General features: G+C 44.4%; 2 protein-coding genes across 7 annotated transcripts in view; one reads left to right on the forward strand and one right to left on the reverse strand.

The window, feature by feature from the left end:
* Positions 1 to 16,059, reverse strand: part of OARD1 (O-acyl-ADP-ribose deacylase 1) — a 35,809-nt gene that overhangs the window by 453 nt on the left and 19,297 nt on the right. For 3 of the 4 annotated variants that reach the window (XM_030220728.1, XM_030220729.1, XM_030220727.1), the window contains 2 exons: positions 14,187 to 14,299; positions 13,087 to 13,818 (listed from right to left, as the gene is read on the reverse strand). In XM_030220728.1, the coding sequence (XP_030076588.1) occupies positions 13,716 to 13,818; positions 14,187 to 14,299 (216 nt within the window). In that variant the 3' untranslated portion in view covers positions 13,087 to 13,715. Of the gene's footprint in view, positions 1 to 13,086; positions 13,819 to 14,186; positions 14,300 to 16,059 lie in introns of those variants that run through there. The other variant, XR_003943971.1, reaches the window with a different exon arrangement.
* Positions 322 to 12,372, forward strand: APOBEC2 (apolipoprotein B mRNA editing enzyme catalytic subunit 2). 3 transcript variants are annotated; one of them, XM_030220726.1, is made up of 3 exons: positions 322 to 560; positions 6,464 to 7,016; positions 11,820 to 12,372. In XM_030220726.1, exons 1-2 carry the CDS (start codon positions 430 to 432, stop codon positions 6,993 to 6,995), a joined length of 663 nt encoding a protein of 220 aa, XP_030076586.1. In that variant the 5' UTR covers positions 322 to 429; the 3' UTR covers positions 6,996 to 7,016; positions 11,820 to 12,372. The 3 variants fall into 3 exon arrangements, with proteins under 3 accessions (XP_030076586.1, XP_030076584.1, XP_030076585.1); XM_030220724.1 differs by having other exon boundaries at positions 6,464 to 7,007; XM_030220725.1 differs by having other exon boundaries at positions 6,464 to 6,997.

The raw sequence follows: 16,059 nt of genomic DNA on the forward strand, positions 1-16,059 counted from the left end.
TCCCCCAAATGTATAAATGGAACTTAGAAAGATGGGACCCTCAAGGTCAGAATTAATGGGTTTTGGCAAAGCTGCTGTGTTGGATACCTGCTGTAACTCTGCCAGCTTTCTACACCATGACCAGACAAATAAGACATTTACAGCTGCTTCCAAAATTATTTCTGTCAACACTTGTCACTACTCCTAGCCCTAGTGCTTTAAGGGACGGAGAGAAAGGGGCATTGTATCTGCAGGTTCTGAGGTCACTCAGTGTCAGTATCTGGGCTTCATTCCAGGCCCTCAGCATTTTATTCCATATTTAGTTCCAGCCTACAGCTTCAACGAGCAAACCCATCCAAAGTGTAGTGGCTGCAGTGCAGGTCCCAGCACACCACTCACGCTCTGTCACTATCACCTCCTCCTCCACCGCCTCAGACGCTCGCCTGCAGCATGGCAGAGACACAGGATCAGTCTAAGCCTCCCGAGGATGAAGAAAGTCCTGAGAACCAGACAGAAGAGTCTGAGGAGTCTGAGGAAAAGAAGGAGATTGTGGAGTTACCTCCCTTTGAAATTGTGACCGGGTAAGATGAATAATTCTTCTTTGCAACAGGTGCAGAAGAATCGTATTGATTCATCATTAGCCAAAAGAAAACCTGTTCCATTCAAGTGTACTGACGAAAGATCCATTTAGGTCTGTTCATTTTATTTCATTAACTAATGAATATCAAAAGAGACAGGACCTTAAGGAATAAACCAGTTCCACTTTAGTGGTGGGGAGGGGGAGAGGAGGAGGAGTTACATTGTACTCTGCTAATTAATAACACACAATCTTGCTCTGAGACACGGGCACAAGTTGCAGATAGTAACATCAGGAGAGCATTTGGTAACCCGGAGAGTCACCGAACACTTGCAATGCTGATGAAACCTCTAGGAAAATCAAGTGGAAGGAGCAGGAGAGAAGAGTTCAATATTTAAACTTATACGGAACTTGGATTTATAAGTATTAATCCTGAGAAGTTCCATTTTACTGTACTCAGGAGACAATGTCCCATGATCAAACTTGCCATTGTACTAGACGCTCAATTATTTGCTGATTTTTATCAGATTCTAGTGGACCTCAGATAGGCCAGCAGGGATTACCCAAATTGTGGGCTCTCAGGGGCAGATTTTCTGTTCTCACCTCTAATTATTCACAGGTGAGGGATGGGAAAGCCTGGGTTAAATTCTCTCTATAACTTATTCTGTAACTCCATTAGGATCACTACATGACTCTCTTATCAACTTTTGAACTGGGTGCAGCTCCACTAAGCCCAGAATCCTGATCTTCAACCTGGGATGGGAGTTGGGGGGGAGAGAGCTCCAAGATGAACAACCTCCTGCTTGCCAGGATATCCCTGCCAGAAGGGGCAGATCGAGTACAAAACCCACTCGTTTTCCTGATTCTGTCCCCTGCAAACTTAGAAAATCTAAGTCTTCTCTCTGAGAGCAGCAGTACCTTCAAGAGTTCAGACAGCAGCAGCTAGCCCATACCTTGACTATTACAGCCTTCTCTGTTGATGTTTTTCCAAGGTCTACTTTTTGTTCTGAGATATCGTCAGATATTTAATATCCATTGATTTACATTTTTATTTTTCTCAAACGGCTTTCTCAGCTGTCCATGCTAACAAGCCACAAATACACGTTCTTACCATCTACATCAGTGCTTCTGAATTCTGCCCTGGAGACATGCTTGACCAGTTGGGTCTTCAGGATTATCACAATGAATATGCGTGCACTGTTTCCAGTGTATGCAAATCTCTCTCATGCATATTTGTTGTGGTAATCCTGAAAATCTAGCTATGTAGATATAGAGAGTCCACAAGCAATAATCTATATGATGGGATCATGAGCTCTTGCAGTTCTCTTACCACCTTCCCCTCACAGCTGATCGGACAGACTGAATAGAGCTCTGTATGATCAGAGTAACAGTAGAGGATGGCGGGAAAAAAAGACCAATGGGCTCATCCAGTGTGCTATGCATGAACCCCCAGCTAAATTCCTTGTCGGATATTACTCATCTATAAATAGGATTTTTTCTTCCTTACTTGCTATCTTCCAGGATAGCTGAACATACATGAACTCATACTTAATCCAAAATTACTACTACTTCTACTTATCATTTCTATAGTGCTACTAGACGTATGCAGCGCTGTACACTTGAACATGAAGAGACAGTCCCTGCTCGAAACAGCTTACCATCTAATCAGGCCATACAAACAGGATAAATAAGGGATAAGGGAATTACTAAGGTGGGAATGATATAACAGATTATGGGTACTGTACGAGTGAATAGGGGTTAGGAGTTAAAAGCAGCATCAAAAAGGTGGCTTTTATCCTAGATTTGAAGATGGCCAGAGATGGAGCTTGACATAGTGGCTCAGGAAGTCTATTCCAGACATATGGTGCAGTAAGATAAAAGGAACAAAGTCTGGAGTTGGCAGTGGAGTAGAAGAGTACAGATAAGAGAGATTTACCCAATGAATGGAGTTCCTGGGGAGGAGTGTAGGGAGAGGAGAGGTTTTGAGGAGCTGCAGAGTGAATGCACTTGTAAGACAATAAGAGGAGTTTGAACTGTATGCCTTCTACCTCATGTCTTTACTGTCACCAATTGCCTCACCAGTTTGCTGCATTTCTTTCAAGGTATGAATAAACATGTGGATAAAGGTGAGCCGGTTGATTTTCAGAAAGCTTTTGATAAAGCTCCTCATGAGAGACTCCTGAGAAAGAGTCATGGGATAGAAGGTTCTGGTGTGCATTAGGAATTGGTTATTGGACAGAAAACAGAGGGTAGGGTTAAATGGTCATTTGTCTCAATGCAGGAAGGTGAACAGTGGAGTGCCACAGGGATCTGTATTGGGACTGGTGCTGTTTAACATATTTATAAATGATAAGGAAATCAGAATGGCAAGTGAGGTGATCAAATTTGCAGATGATACAAAACTATTCAAGGTTGTTAAAACACGTGCGGATTGTGAAATATTGCAAGAAGACCTTAGGAAATTGGTAGAGTGGGCATCCAAATGGCAGATGAAATTTAATGTGGACAAATGCAAGGTGATGAACGTTGGAAAGAATAATCCGAATCATAGTTACCTGATGCTAGGGTCCACTTTGGGGGTCAGCACTCAAGAAAAAGTTCTAGGTGTTGTTGTAGATAATATGCTGAAATCTTCTGCTCAGTGTGTGGTGGTGGCCAAAAAAAGCAAACAGGGTGATAGAAATTATTAGGAAAGGGATGGTAAATAAGACCGAAAATGCTGTAATGCCTTTGTATTGCTCAACAAGGCATTACAGCAAACAAGATATAGCGGAATTATAAAAGATTCAAAGAAGATGACCAAAATGATAAAGGGGATAGAACGGCTAAAGAGGTTAGGGCTCTTCAGCTTGGGAAAGAGACAGATGAGGGGAGACAAGATTGAGGTCTACAAAATCCTGAGTGGTGTAGAACGAGTAGAAGTAAATCTTTTTACTCGTTCCAAAAGTACAAAGACTAGGCGACACTCGAGGAAGTTACATGGAAACACTTTTAAAACAAATAGGAGGAAATATTTTTCCACTCAACGAATAGTTAAGTTCTGGAATTCTTTGCTGGAGGATGTGGTAACAGCGGTTTAAAAAAGGTTTGGACAAATTCCTGGAGGAAAAATCCATAGTCTATTATTGAGACAGACATGGGGAAGCAACTGCTTGCCCCAGGATCGGTAGCATGGAATGTTACAGCTAATTTGGTTTCTGCTAGGTACTTGTGACCTGGCATGGCCACTGCTTGGAAAACAGGATACTGGGCTAGATGAACCATTGGGCTGACCCAGTATGTCTACTTTTATGTTCTTGTATACAGTCACAAAAAAGAGGGAAAACAGCATACAAAAGCAACCAAACAAACAAAGTAAACACTGGGCCTTCAGGAATGAGAAAAATGCAATCCTTTATTTATGATGAATACCCGACACGGGTATAAATAGAACGCCTTCAGCCGCATAAACCGCAAAAAAGCTTTTTTGCGGTTTATGCGGCTGAAGGCGTTCTATTTATGAGCTGTTCAAACATCGGGGAATATAACCTGATTGTTTATCATCTTTATCTACTAGCTAATTAGCTGACCTAGAAGAGCTTTTTGACCCCTGATGCAGGCGTCTGTACGCCGAAACACGGCCCGTGTCGGGTATTCATCATAAATAAAGGATTGCATTTTTCTCATTCCTGAAGGCCCAGTGTTTACTTTGTCTGTTTGTTTGGTTACTTTTATGTTCTTATCAGACTCCTTATAAGGCTTTCAAGCTGCCTCTTAATCCTAGGTCAGTTTCCAATCATTTCCTTTACTCATTAAGACGTCTGACCTTTGCTTATTGCCCTGTGAGATGCTGAATTATCAACTAGAACAGTATGGTCTGGTTCTGTCCTTCTAAACTTCCTCCACACATATACATACTCCCACTCTCTCGTCCATGATATATCACAATCTATGGTCCCTACCTCAGACTATACCCTACTGTCCTATCTGCCCTATATCCCCCTCAGTATACACTGCATTATCTTCACTGGCTTTAAAAAGAAATTTCCAATCATGTCAAGATATCGCTTATCTGTGCATTTTATTTTACACCTTATGAACTCCAGGAGGCAGTGCTCTTTAGAACAATACATTGAGAGGTGAGAATTAGCAATGAATCTGAGAGAGAAAGATCATCTCCAACATGCTCTGGGGCCTAGGAGATTTAATTATGTCAAGATATGCACAAAGTTAACCCATTTGGGAAACATTACTCCCAAAACACCCAAATCACAGTATATCACATTGTACCCCTTTCTATAGGGAAATGGATGGCTCAGGCTTAACAGTATACATAACCTGACATCTCTGGGGCTAATTGGTTCAAGGATATAAAGTCTGTCATCTCTTGGATTGCATAGCTCAGATGATGGGTACAAGAATGTACAGTATGTTACCTCTAATACTGGATGGATGCAGGGATACAGAGTCTGCTACCTCTAGGACTGGAGAAGTCCAGGAATGGAGTCCTTCACCTCTCAAAATTAATGGCTCAAGGAATGAGCACAGAGTACATACACTTCAGGACCAGATGGCTAGGGGATGGACAAAGGGCTACACAGTGGCTCAAGGTATGGTGTAAGGTCTCCATCACCGGGAGACTCTTGGAAAAGTCTTCTGCACCGGGAGACACTTGAGTCCCTCGGCCCTTTAGCTGAGCTGTGTGCTGTAATCCACTGCTAAAGAGCACATGGCAATCCACAAGGTCAGATCATTATACTTTATTGTAATCCCTTTGTGTCAACTGCTCCTCCAAAGATAGTTCCCACCACAGCATTTCTCAAGAAGCATAGCAGTTCAACAGCATAGTATTCAAAACAACATAACCCCCACCCCCCAAAGGTTCCAAAATCTCAGCAGTTCATATAAAGCAGTTATGCAAAGCAATTCTTCAAAGTAGCTCAAAAAGGGCTCAGACTCCCAGCAGTTCATGAATAGCAGGTATGCAAAGTAAATCTCCAAACACGGTAGCTCCAGAAAGGGTTCAAACCCTCCCTAGCAGTTCATATCAGTAGTTAGGCAAAACAATTCTTCAAATACAGTTCAGAAAGGGTTCAAACTCCCAGCAGTTCATGTATAGCAGTTATGCCCAAAACCACCACTCCTCCTCTCTCCCTTTCAAAAGAAATCAACCTAGGGAGAGTGGCAAGGGTCCCTCCCCAACCAGGCTAGCATTATACCCTGACCACCACCCACATGACCCTTCCGTGGTAAACCTGTTCTCTCAGCTCCCCTCGTGGGATAGCCACCTTTTCCCTCCTTCTACCAGGCTCTCCTCCCGAGCAGCCCTCTCCTGTTTCACCTCCGTTCCTTCCAGTTTAGTCAGAGCAGCAATCTCCATCGGCTCCCCTTGCTCAAGTTCTTCTCCCTGCCAGTCCATAGGTTCCTCCCCACAACCATTGCTCAGCTGTTCTCCATTTGCTTGATTGGGCAGGTCCAGAACTCCTTCCCTCATCCTGGCTCTCTGGGACAGGTTTTTCCAACACCCTTCTCTTGCCCTTCTCCTGACCTCCTCTGGGAGCTGTTGGGGATGGACGTCCCTGTTTCTACCATGGGACCTACTCAGGGGCTGCTGGGAATTGTAGTCTTTTCCTTTTCTCCAATCCCCCAGGGGGAGACTCCTTCCTTTCTCTACCTAGTCTCCCTCCCTCTCGAGCCTCCTCATTCCTCCATGTGCCTTCATTCTCCCTCTCACCCTCATATTCCTCACAATGGGTACAGGCCCACAAAGCTTATCACCTCTAGGAATGGATGCTTGTATAAGGGAAGTTCCCAATTCTGTTGCTTGTTCAGTAGGTAAATGGAATGAGTGATAATCTTTGTTTCTAGACTCACTTGTAAGTTCTATTTCAATAAACTCTTCATCCTTCTCTCTCTCTCTCTCTATAGGGACCGACTGCCATCCTTCTTCTTCAACTTCCAGTTCAAGAATGTGGAGTATAGCTCAGGGAGGAACAAAACATTTCTATGCTTTATAGTAGAGATGCAGGGGAAGGAGTCAAGCACCTTTCGTGGATACCTAGAAGATGAACATGCTTCTGCCCATGCAGAGGATGCCTTCTTCAACAATTTTCTGCCCACTTGCACGTCCAGCATGAAGTACCAGATCACATGGTATATGTCATCTAGTCCATGTGTGGCGTGTGCAGATCGCATTGTGGAGGTGCTGCGCAAGAACAAGAACCTGAAGCTGGCACTGCTGGTGGCTCGTATCTTTATGTGGGAGGAGCCTGAGATCCAGACTGCACTGCAACGCATGAAGACAGCTGGCTGCAAGATCAACATAATGCGGCCACAGGATTTTGAATTCGTATGGAAGAATTTTGTGGAACCGGAGGAGGGGCAGACCTTCACTCCTTGGGAGGACATTCAAGAGAACTTCCAATACTATCAGGAAAAGCTGGCAGAAATCCTGCACTGATGGTGAGAGAAGGTACTGCAGGTATCTGGAGTGTGCCACTATCCCCATGTCACTGGCTCTACATTAATCTTTATTCATTGTCATCTCTTTAATATTCTACAAATGGAAGATTCCCTATTTGTTATGTAATTTAAGTAAAAAAAAAAAAGGTGGTGTTAGCATTGAGCCTAGCAGGGGCGTAGCCAGACACCCAATTTTTGGTGGCTGCGAGCAGCAACTAATACACACTGCTCATGTTGGCCCCACAGCCTTCCCACTGATGCAACTTCCTATTTCCACATAGGCAGGAATACATCAGAGGGAAGGCTGTGGGGCCGGTGCGAGCAGTATGCATCAGTCGCTGCTTGCTACAGGTGAAGATCTGCTATTTACAGGGTATGCAGGAGGAACAATTGTTGGGAGTTTTCAGCTGGTGGGGCATCATAGGTGTGTTGCTACTGGGTGGGCCTGAACCCAAAGTGGGTGGGCATGGGCCCACTCGGGCCCACCCTTGGCTACGCCACTGGAGCCTAGAGGACCTGTGCCCCAAATCTCCTTCAAAAAGCCCCAAATCTCAGCCACTACAGCTACCATTTCCCCTCCCTAGAGTTGTGGCATGAGAAAAATGGGCAGCTAGCTGAAGACCTGCAGAGTGTGGCCTGAAGCCTTTCTCTGGTTATCAACCGCACTGTCTGCTATGCAGCTGGCAGTGACTAAGAGGGAGAGAACATATGTGGGTTGAGTGACAGGGAGATTATAGAGGTGAGTGTAGAGGAAATACAGATACAGGACAAGTAAGAGGATGGGGATGAAGACAGGATCTTTGGATCCATGCCCTGGAACCTAATGCATCATTACAGTAGCTAGTTGTTTCGTTGATAAAAATGATTCCAGATGGGCTGGCCCAGTGCTCTGTGGGATAGTACTGCACACTACCTTGCAGGATTTGGGGATTTGATTCCCAGGCCAGTCATATGCCTCCTACCCTCCCAGGATGTAGAAGAGGCAGCATTCACACACCCTGGATAGGAGGAGAAGGAATGGCCCTCACTCACTTTTAACATTAGCCAAGTTCCACAGGAAATTGTGGTTTTGGACCTCTGGGCAGAGGGGGAGAATATAAAAATAGTGGAACAAACACCAAGGGTCAAAAATTTACATCAGGAGTGGATGCTGTTCAAAAACACCATCCTGGAAGCCCAGGCCAAATATATTCCGCGTATTAAAAAAGGAGGACGGAAGACCAAACGACAGCCGGCATGGTTAAAAAGTGAGGTGAAGGAACTATTAGAGCTTATTAGGAAAGGAATGGAAAACAAAAATGAGGATGTTATAATGCCTTTGTATCACTCCATGGTGCGACCGCACCTCGAATATTGTGTTCAATTCTGGTCGCCGCATCTCAAAACAGATATAGTGGAATTAGAAAAGGTGCAGAAAAGGGTGACGAAAATGATAAAGGGGATGGGACAACTTTCCTATGAGGAAAGGCTAAAGCGGCTAGGGCTCTTCAGCTTGGAGAAAAGGCGGCTGAGGGGAGATATGATAGAGGTCTATAAAATAATGAGTGGAGTTGAACGGGTAGATGTGAAGCGTCTGTTTACGCTTTCCAAAAATACTAGGACTAGGGGGCATGCGATAAAGCTACAATGTAGTAAATTTAAAATGAAATGGAGAAAATCTTTCTTCACTCAACGTGTAATTAAACTCTGGAATTCATTGCCAGAGAATGTGGTAAAAGAGGTTAGCTTAGCGGAGTTTAAAAAAGGTTTGGACAGCTTCCTAAAGGAAAAGTCCATAGACCATTATTAAATGAACTTGGGGAAAATCCACTATTTCTGGGATAAGCAGTATAAAATGTTTTGTACTTTTTTGGGATATTGCCAGGTATTTGTGACCTGGATTGGCCACTGTTGGAAAAAGGATGCTGGGCTTCATGGACCTTTGGTCTTTCCCAGTATGGCAATACTTATGTACTTATGTAAGTAGCTGAGAATGAAGGCTCAGGACACCACAGCATAAGAGGCCAGTTCTGACAGAACTAAAAACCCAAAAATGCAGGAGGATGTTGTCAGGCAAAAAAGAGAGGGGTGGGGGACCGCTACATAGATTCTGGTAGACCAGAACCAGGTGGAGCTTTCACACCATAGGGCATGTCATACACTTGACCATTCCCAGACAGCTCTGACAGAATAGGGTGGGGGTTGCTCAATCAACCCTTTGAAGAGAGCTCTGATGGCACAGGGAAAGGGGGCATCAACCAACCCTTCCCAGAGAGCTCTGACTGGGGGGGGGGGGGGGGGCATTTAACCAACTCTCACCAGAGAGCATTCACACCCCTCAACATACATTTCCCAGGAAGGCTCTCCTCTCTCCCCTGCCCTCCCTTCCATGTCCAGCGAAACTTCCCTCCCCTCTGCCCTGTCCTCCCCTCCGTGTCCCGTGATTCTGGCCTCACCTCCATGTCCAGCAATTCTCCTCTGCCCTGCCCTCCCATCCATGGCCAGTGACTCTGTCCTTCCTGCTGCCCTGCCTTTAAGCCGTTCATCTTACCTCAGGTCGCAGCGCCTCCAGCCTTCCCTTGCCTCCCCTCTCAGTGTCCCGCCCTCCTCTGACAATTTCATCTTTCCGCGAGGGCGGGACACTGAGAAGGAAGGGAACGCTGGAGACGAGCTGACGTCAGCATGCTGTCCCGAACCCAGCCATCCAGGGAAGCAGAGTTACTAATTATTATATAGATAGGCTTACGGCACTTAGGCAGAAAGATAATACAGTAGTGCTTCTGTGTGTCTCAGGGTCTGCCCGATGTCTGATTCTGTGTATGTTTCTCTCAGTGAGAGTGCTGCAGGTAGAAGGGGTGTGTGGATGTGTGTCTAAAGGTGTGTGTGTATGTCTGTCTGTTTTTCTCTTTGTCCCTATCTGGGTTTAAATAACTGAATTGTTTTCCCACGCACCGGTCTTTAGCTGACATTCTCTGAATAGGCCAAGAACCCTCAGTTAGGCTAACTTTCAGGGGTTAGGACCTTGCACAGCATAAGATAATGCTGACAATGACATGCTGCCTGCTATGGAGATTCTCTTTCTCCCTTTCTTGCCTCCTCACTGCCCATGGACCACTGTGGTACAGGAGGGCCCGACTGCCATAACCCCTGGGAATTTAAAGACCCCTGGGCCAAACCAACTAACCCAGACTGCCTAGGCTTACCACATTTACCATCTGCTGGATACTGAGAAATACTGGCTGATTGATCACTGCCCAGGACAGTTATAGGTTTGTTCAGAATTTCGCAGTCTCCATCTGCTAGTAGAAGAATCTGAACCGGTCTGGAAGGATCCTATGGAAGCACCATCTGCAGAATCTCTACTTCACCTTTCTAATTTCTTGCAACACCACTGCAAAGCCATCCTCTTGATCCATTATCAGCTTCTTACTCCTCTTTGTATGCCTCCACCAACACCTCTATTTCTATAGGCTCCATTTCCTCCTCTAAAGCCTACTTTCCTGCCTTCTCTGCTGCTTATGCTCTGAACTTGGAAGCCTATATTTCTTTTATTTTCGATGTATGCTCTTTCACAGCTTCAGCAACTTCAATAGTGCTAAGGGGTCCCCTTTTTCCAGGCACTACTGGGTGATATATGGGAGATGCAACAAGTGGTTCGAAGAAGCTCTTCTTATCTGTGTCTGAATGGGGGGGAGGGGGCTTCTCAACCTATTATTCCCAAAGAGAGAGCTGACACATGATTTGGGGGAGGGCTTCACTCTACCCTTTCCAACAAGCTATGACAACACAGGAGATGCTCATCCAACCCTTCCTACAGAGCTCCAACAGAACAGAGGGGGACACTGGCCCAACTCTTCTGACAGCACAAGGAAAGTCGCATATGCGAAGCTTACTGGAGAGTTGCAACCATTAAAGCAGAGCTTAAACAAGAAATTAAAAAGGACAGAAGAAATCAAGGTTTACACTGAGGAGAAGAGAAGGGAAACATGAGAGGAAATGAAAAATGAGGTATGGGGAGGGGAGTGTGCACAAAATGCTAATTTTAAGAATATTGCCAACATCCTGCAAAGCTTTAGTATAAATTTTTCAATATTTTCTGTGGAATTTTTGCCATTCCAGAAATTGCAGGAAATTAAGTCTGTGGGCAAATGATATACTGTGTCAGATTGCCAGCCACATACTTATGCTATCCAAAAAAACCTAGGCCAGTGATGGGCAACCTTTTGAGCTTGGTGTGTCAAAATTCACCAAAAAACCGAGCATAACTCGGGTGGTGTGTCACTTCAAGAAAAATCACTGCTACTAGGACTGCCCCCGGGCCCCTCCTACCCGAGATCGCTGCCCACCCGAGGTCACCGGGCCCCCCCTCCACCCGCTACCGGGCCCGGAACTAACCTTAAAGCCTCCTTTCACGTCGCAGCAAGCAGCAGCAGGGCAGACCTCTCCTCCTTCCTTCTGTGCTCCGCCCTCGCGGACGTTACGTCAGGCGAGGTCAGGACACGGAAGGAAGGCGTGGCCTGCCCTGCTGCTGCGACGTGAAAGGAGGCTTTAAGGTTAGTTTCCGGGAGCGAGGAGGGAGGGCGGACCACACTGCGGCAGCGCCGCGTGCCATCGAAAATGGCTACGCGTGTCAGTGCTGACACGCGTGTCATAGGTTCGCCATCAGGGACCTAGGCTAAATGTTCCATTTCAAAAATACATTTATAAACAACCTTGTAAAGTGCTCCTTGGAAATGTGGTAAGATTTGTGGTAATGAATAAGTGATTAACTCTGCCTCTGTCCTGCATAATAGCGCTGTACTATAATCATACTTTCTCTCTCTCTCTCTCTCTCCCTCCCTAGGCTGGGATAGCACTGGATCTGCCACCACAGACTCAGGCTCCTGGAAAATATCTCATCAGACTTTGAGCCTGTCTGTCAGGTCTGACAAGAGGCAGGGTCTATCCTCCACATGCTAAAAGCATACTCAAGTAACTGTCTTTCAGAGTGGCCTGAACTGCGGGAGCTCGCATGCAACATGGAGCTGTGGTGGGCCAAATGGCCAACGGCCTCCAACATCTCTTTCATGGCACATTGCAGTAGTTTGTTTTCTAATTAAATGAATAATTAGCAGCTCAGTAGTTAAAAGTATCAAGTGCATAGTATGTAAAGTTAGAAGTATAGTCTGATTCCTGAGATTGTTTTGCTGGCACTGTGGGAAGAAACACCACAGTCTCACAGCAGTAAATGTGAATGCTGGACACCAGGCAAGAGTGAACGGAGAAAACATGCAACTAAACTTTCTGGTCTTTGGCTAACAATGGCAGTAAATGTACTTGTGCAGTGAAAGCCCCTGATGCTTCCTTTCCATTGCACCATTTCCCTCTCCAGTACTGAATAAAGCTCCACTTAGACAGAGCTGATAGTAGAAGTGCAAGTGACATGGCCTTATAGGGAGTCTTCAAAGCTATTCTACAGCCTCATACTTATCACAAAACCATAATGCATGGAATAGAATGGGAGAGTGAAAGCTATTCTAGTGTCTTTAATGATACAAATTATGTCATTCACAGCCATATCCTTCCCCACACATAGAGCCAGGACTGCAGAGCCTCCAACAGATGAGAGGGACCGGGTGTATGAACTCTGTTTTAGCTGTACTCCCATCCTTGTTCAGCAAGGACCATTAACCAGGGTCCTACAGCTCATAGTGGCCCTCAGGAACACTGATGCTATACAGGGGCAGCATCAACCCCATCGTGCTCTAAAGAAGCGGTTCTCAACCAGTGGAGTTTTCAGGGTGTCCACAATAAATATGCATGAGAGATTTGTAAGCCCTACTACCTCCAATATGTGCAAATCTCTCTCATGAATTTTCATTATGGATATCCTGAAAACCTGACTTGCTGATGGTCCCCCTGGACAGGGTTTGAGAAACACTGATCTAAAGGATACAGAGGACCGCAGCTGTATCAGACTACGGTTCAAAACAGCCCCATCATAAGATTCTGGCTGCTAGAACTCTGGATTCACGACTGGACATAGGATGACGGGAAAGAATGGCATAACTGTTTAAGAACAAGTAAATCTAGCAAGGACAGAGGGAAGAAAACATCACACATCTCCCAGATAAACATAACTCAATTTTTATTCTGCAAAACTCAGTAACCCTACCGCACATAATGTTCCAGAGTTTGCACCCTAGTGCTCTCCTATTATCCTATTTAACTGTCTCAATGAGGTGACATCTTAGTTCATTATGATGTCTAAAGAGATAGGTAGAAGGACGAGACTGTAACTGTGCGGGAGAGAATCTGTTACATATAAATCTGCAATAATCAGCAGAGAAAGGCACGTAAGATAAAGTTGTATGCGGTATTAGCAAAGTTCTATAATATTTACTTTACCAGAGAGTCTGAAAATACATATAATGGTTCTATGAAGACAGGGTGATGCATCAACTTTTTTGAACTCAAACTATCACTTTTCAGAAGTGGTTGCTTTACCCCCTCCCCCAAAAGACAATCATCTTTTCTGTTTTTCTGGGTATTGAGCAGTTAGTCTCAAGTACTAGCGTAGTACAGTTTAAAGGTTATCAACCAAAAGGACATTACTATATCTCAATAGTTGTCAAACTGCCAGAGCTTCCCTGATAAAAGAAAGGCTAAAAAAGGGCTAGAGAAATACTATAGAAACTAGCCGGAATTGGAAGCCTTTCTCAATATATCTATCTGTATCCTGTGAAGCTGAGGAAAGCAGTTACAGGCTGTATACTGTGATCCGGACTTGCGTGTTCATAAACACATCCTCAAGCATCACCGAGACTTTTTCCCACTGAAGGTGATCAAGGCCACAGCCAATCCTGGGGATAGAAAGAAAAAGAAAAATAACAGAGAGAATTAAATTAAATGTGAAATAGAAGTAATAGAGGTCCTGAGTACTATCACATTGTATTTCTCACACTCCTCACCTCAGACAATCTCACTCACTCCGAAGAATGGAAAGGCCACTGACCCTGTTCCTTATACAGTCCTCTCCCCATTTCCACACCTAGGCATAGAAGGCACTATTTAAGGTAACCCTATTCCTTAAATAGTGCTCTCCCCTTCGTCACACCTGGACATAGGTCAGCGACCTTGTTCCTTACATAGCACTTGCCCCATCTTCACACCTTGGTATAAACAGGTTACTGAACTTGCTCCTTATACAGTGCTCTCCCCGTCTCCATACCTGGGCATAGACAGGTCGGTGACCCTGTTCCTTATACAGTGCTCTCTCATAGCTTCTAAACACTTCCTGAGATTCCCATAGGTTGGTTTATCAGACACTTTCCTTTTGGTAATCTTGAGAGCAGAAAAGGAGAAGATAAAATGAATGATGATGTCAAATACACCCTAACCCTGCACCCCCTTCATTATAATTTGTTATTGATTGTATTACTTTTGCTATAAACTGTGTTGTGTTGAACTTTGTGATATATAAATGTAATGCATCATGACAGCATTTTCCAGCATTGAATAATTTATTTTTTTTTTTTGGGGGGGTGGGGTGGGGGGGGGGGAAGACATAACCTCAGAGCATGGTAATGGAATTCTAATCTCAGTTTTGTCATAGGAATTAAGTAAGATTACTTACCTGTATCAGGGGTTCTCTGTGGACAGCAGGATACATCAGCCATACCTCGCCAAACTAGACATGCTCTCCAGTTCACATTATTGAGAACACAGAGGTGAGCACACTGATAGCAGAATGCAATGCAATCAAGATGTAAGTAGAAAGACCTTGGGTGGACGGTCCAGCAAAAACAACAATCAAGGTGCAAGGAAAAAATCCTGGGTAGAAAGCCCAGAAAAAAGTAAGTGGTCTCATCTGTTTATGTAATTTTTAATATGTATCATTCATTTAATTGTTTGTTGTGCAAGCCACATTGAACCCCAGTCACTCTTGGGCTAATGTGGGGTAAAAATGTCATGAATAAATAAATAAGGTAGAGGAAGCAACAATTCTTTTCTATGGGGCTTTGTGCTAAGCAGTATACCAGTGCAGATCAACAGCCAAGATGTGTACTGCACTCCTGCCTCAATACGTGTAGAAGGGAAAGACAGGGAATACTGTGGACTGGTTTATGCTTTTTGTGGTGTTTACTGCAGTAGACACACTCAACAACAGAAGTTCCTCAACTAGGTGGGGTTGTAAAAGACCGGGAATCGTACTGAGACAGGTGTGTCAAACAAGTGAGGAATCCAGACTGACTCAATTTAATCTAAAGGGCCTGCCTGGGAAAGGTGAAATCTGTACCCTATTGATGCAGGATAGGATAAGTGTGATCCTTGAAAGAACCAGGACTGGGCTTTGGATACTGGTAATACCTCTTCCACAGCCAACGTTGATGGTGGAGGAGCTATAATAAGCTTAACCATAGGGAGTAAAAATAGTGAATACTGTTATACTCACGGTGAAGTTGTGGATGAAGCAGGGTCTATCTGTGATGGGTTGGAGTTTTATTTATTTAATCATTCATTCTTATATCCCAAAATTATCCAAAAACAAGTTTTGGTTCAATGTGGCTTACAATTAGCAGATTGAGAAGTTACATTGTTTTGTTACAAGAGTAGGCAGTATCAGAGTTGAATCAGCTCCTCCAGATCTGGCTGAGCAAGGATTAAAGGCACAATGGCAGAGGTCAGAAGGGTAAACTGCACAGCTATCTGCAGGTCTCCTAGAACAGCCATGAAGTCATCTTCTGGTTTCAGGGTTATAGAGAGGATCCCTGATTAAAGAGTGGGCCATTTGGGAAAGAACAGACTTGAATGCAGGGCTGTGGAGTAGGTACACCAAACCTTCGACTGTGACTCTTCTGTTTTTTTTACTGTCAAATTCAGACTCTTACTCTGACTTTGACTGATAGTAGGCTTTAAATTTTTTGTTCTGGATCTAAAGTACTGGTAAATATAACTTTAGGTCCATCACAAAGCTATGTATATATAAGTATAAAATGATACATTTGACATATATGGAGAAATTAGGTCTTACCGATAATTTTCTTTCCATTGGTCCTTCCCACTATTCCAGAACCTGTGGGATAGTTGTGTCCATCAACCAG

Source organism: Microcaecilia unicolor, chromosome 12 (assembly GCF_901765095.1).
Source record: "Microcaecilia unicolor chromosome 12, aMicUni1.1, whole genome shotgun sequence".
Lineage (NCBI taxonomy): Eukaryota > Metazoa > Chordata > Amphibia > Gymnophiona > Siphonopidae > Microcaecilia > Microcaecilia unicolor.

Excerpts from the sequence above, each read along its gene's own strand:
- APOBEC2 (XM_030220726.1), top strand. The coding sequence starts at position 430 with ATGGCAGAGACACAGGATCAGTCTAAGCCTCCCGAGGATGAAGAAAGT. Across the intron at positions 561-6,463 it reads CCCTTTGAAATTGTGACCGG|GGACCGACTGCCATCCTTCT; the intron begins GTAAGATGAATA and ends CTCTCTCTATAG.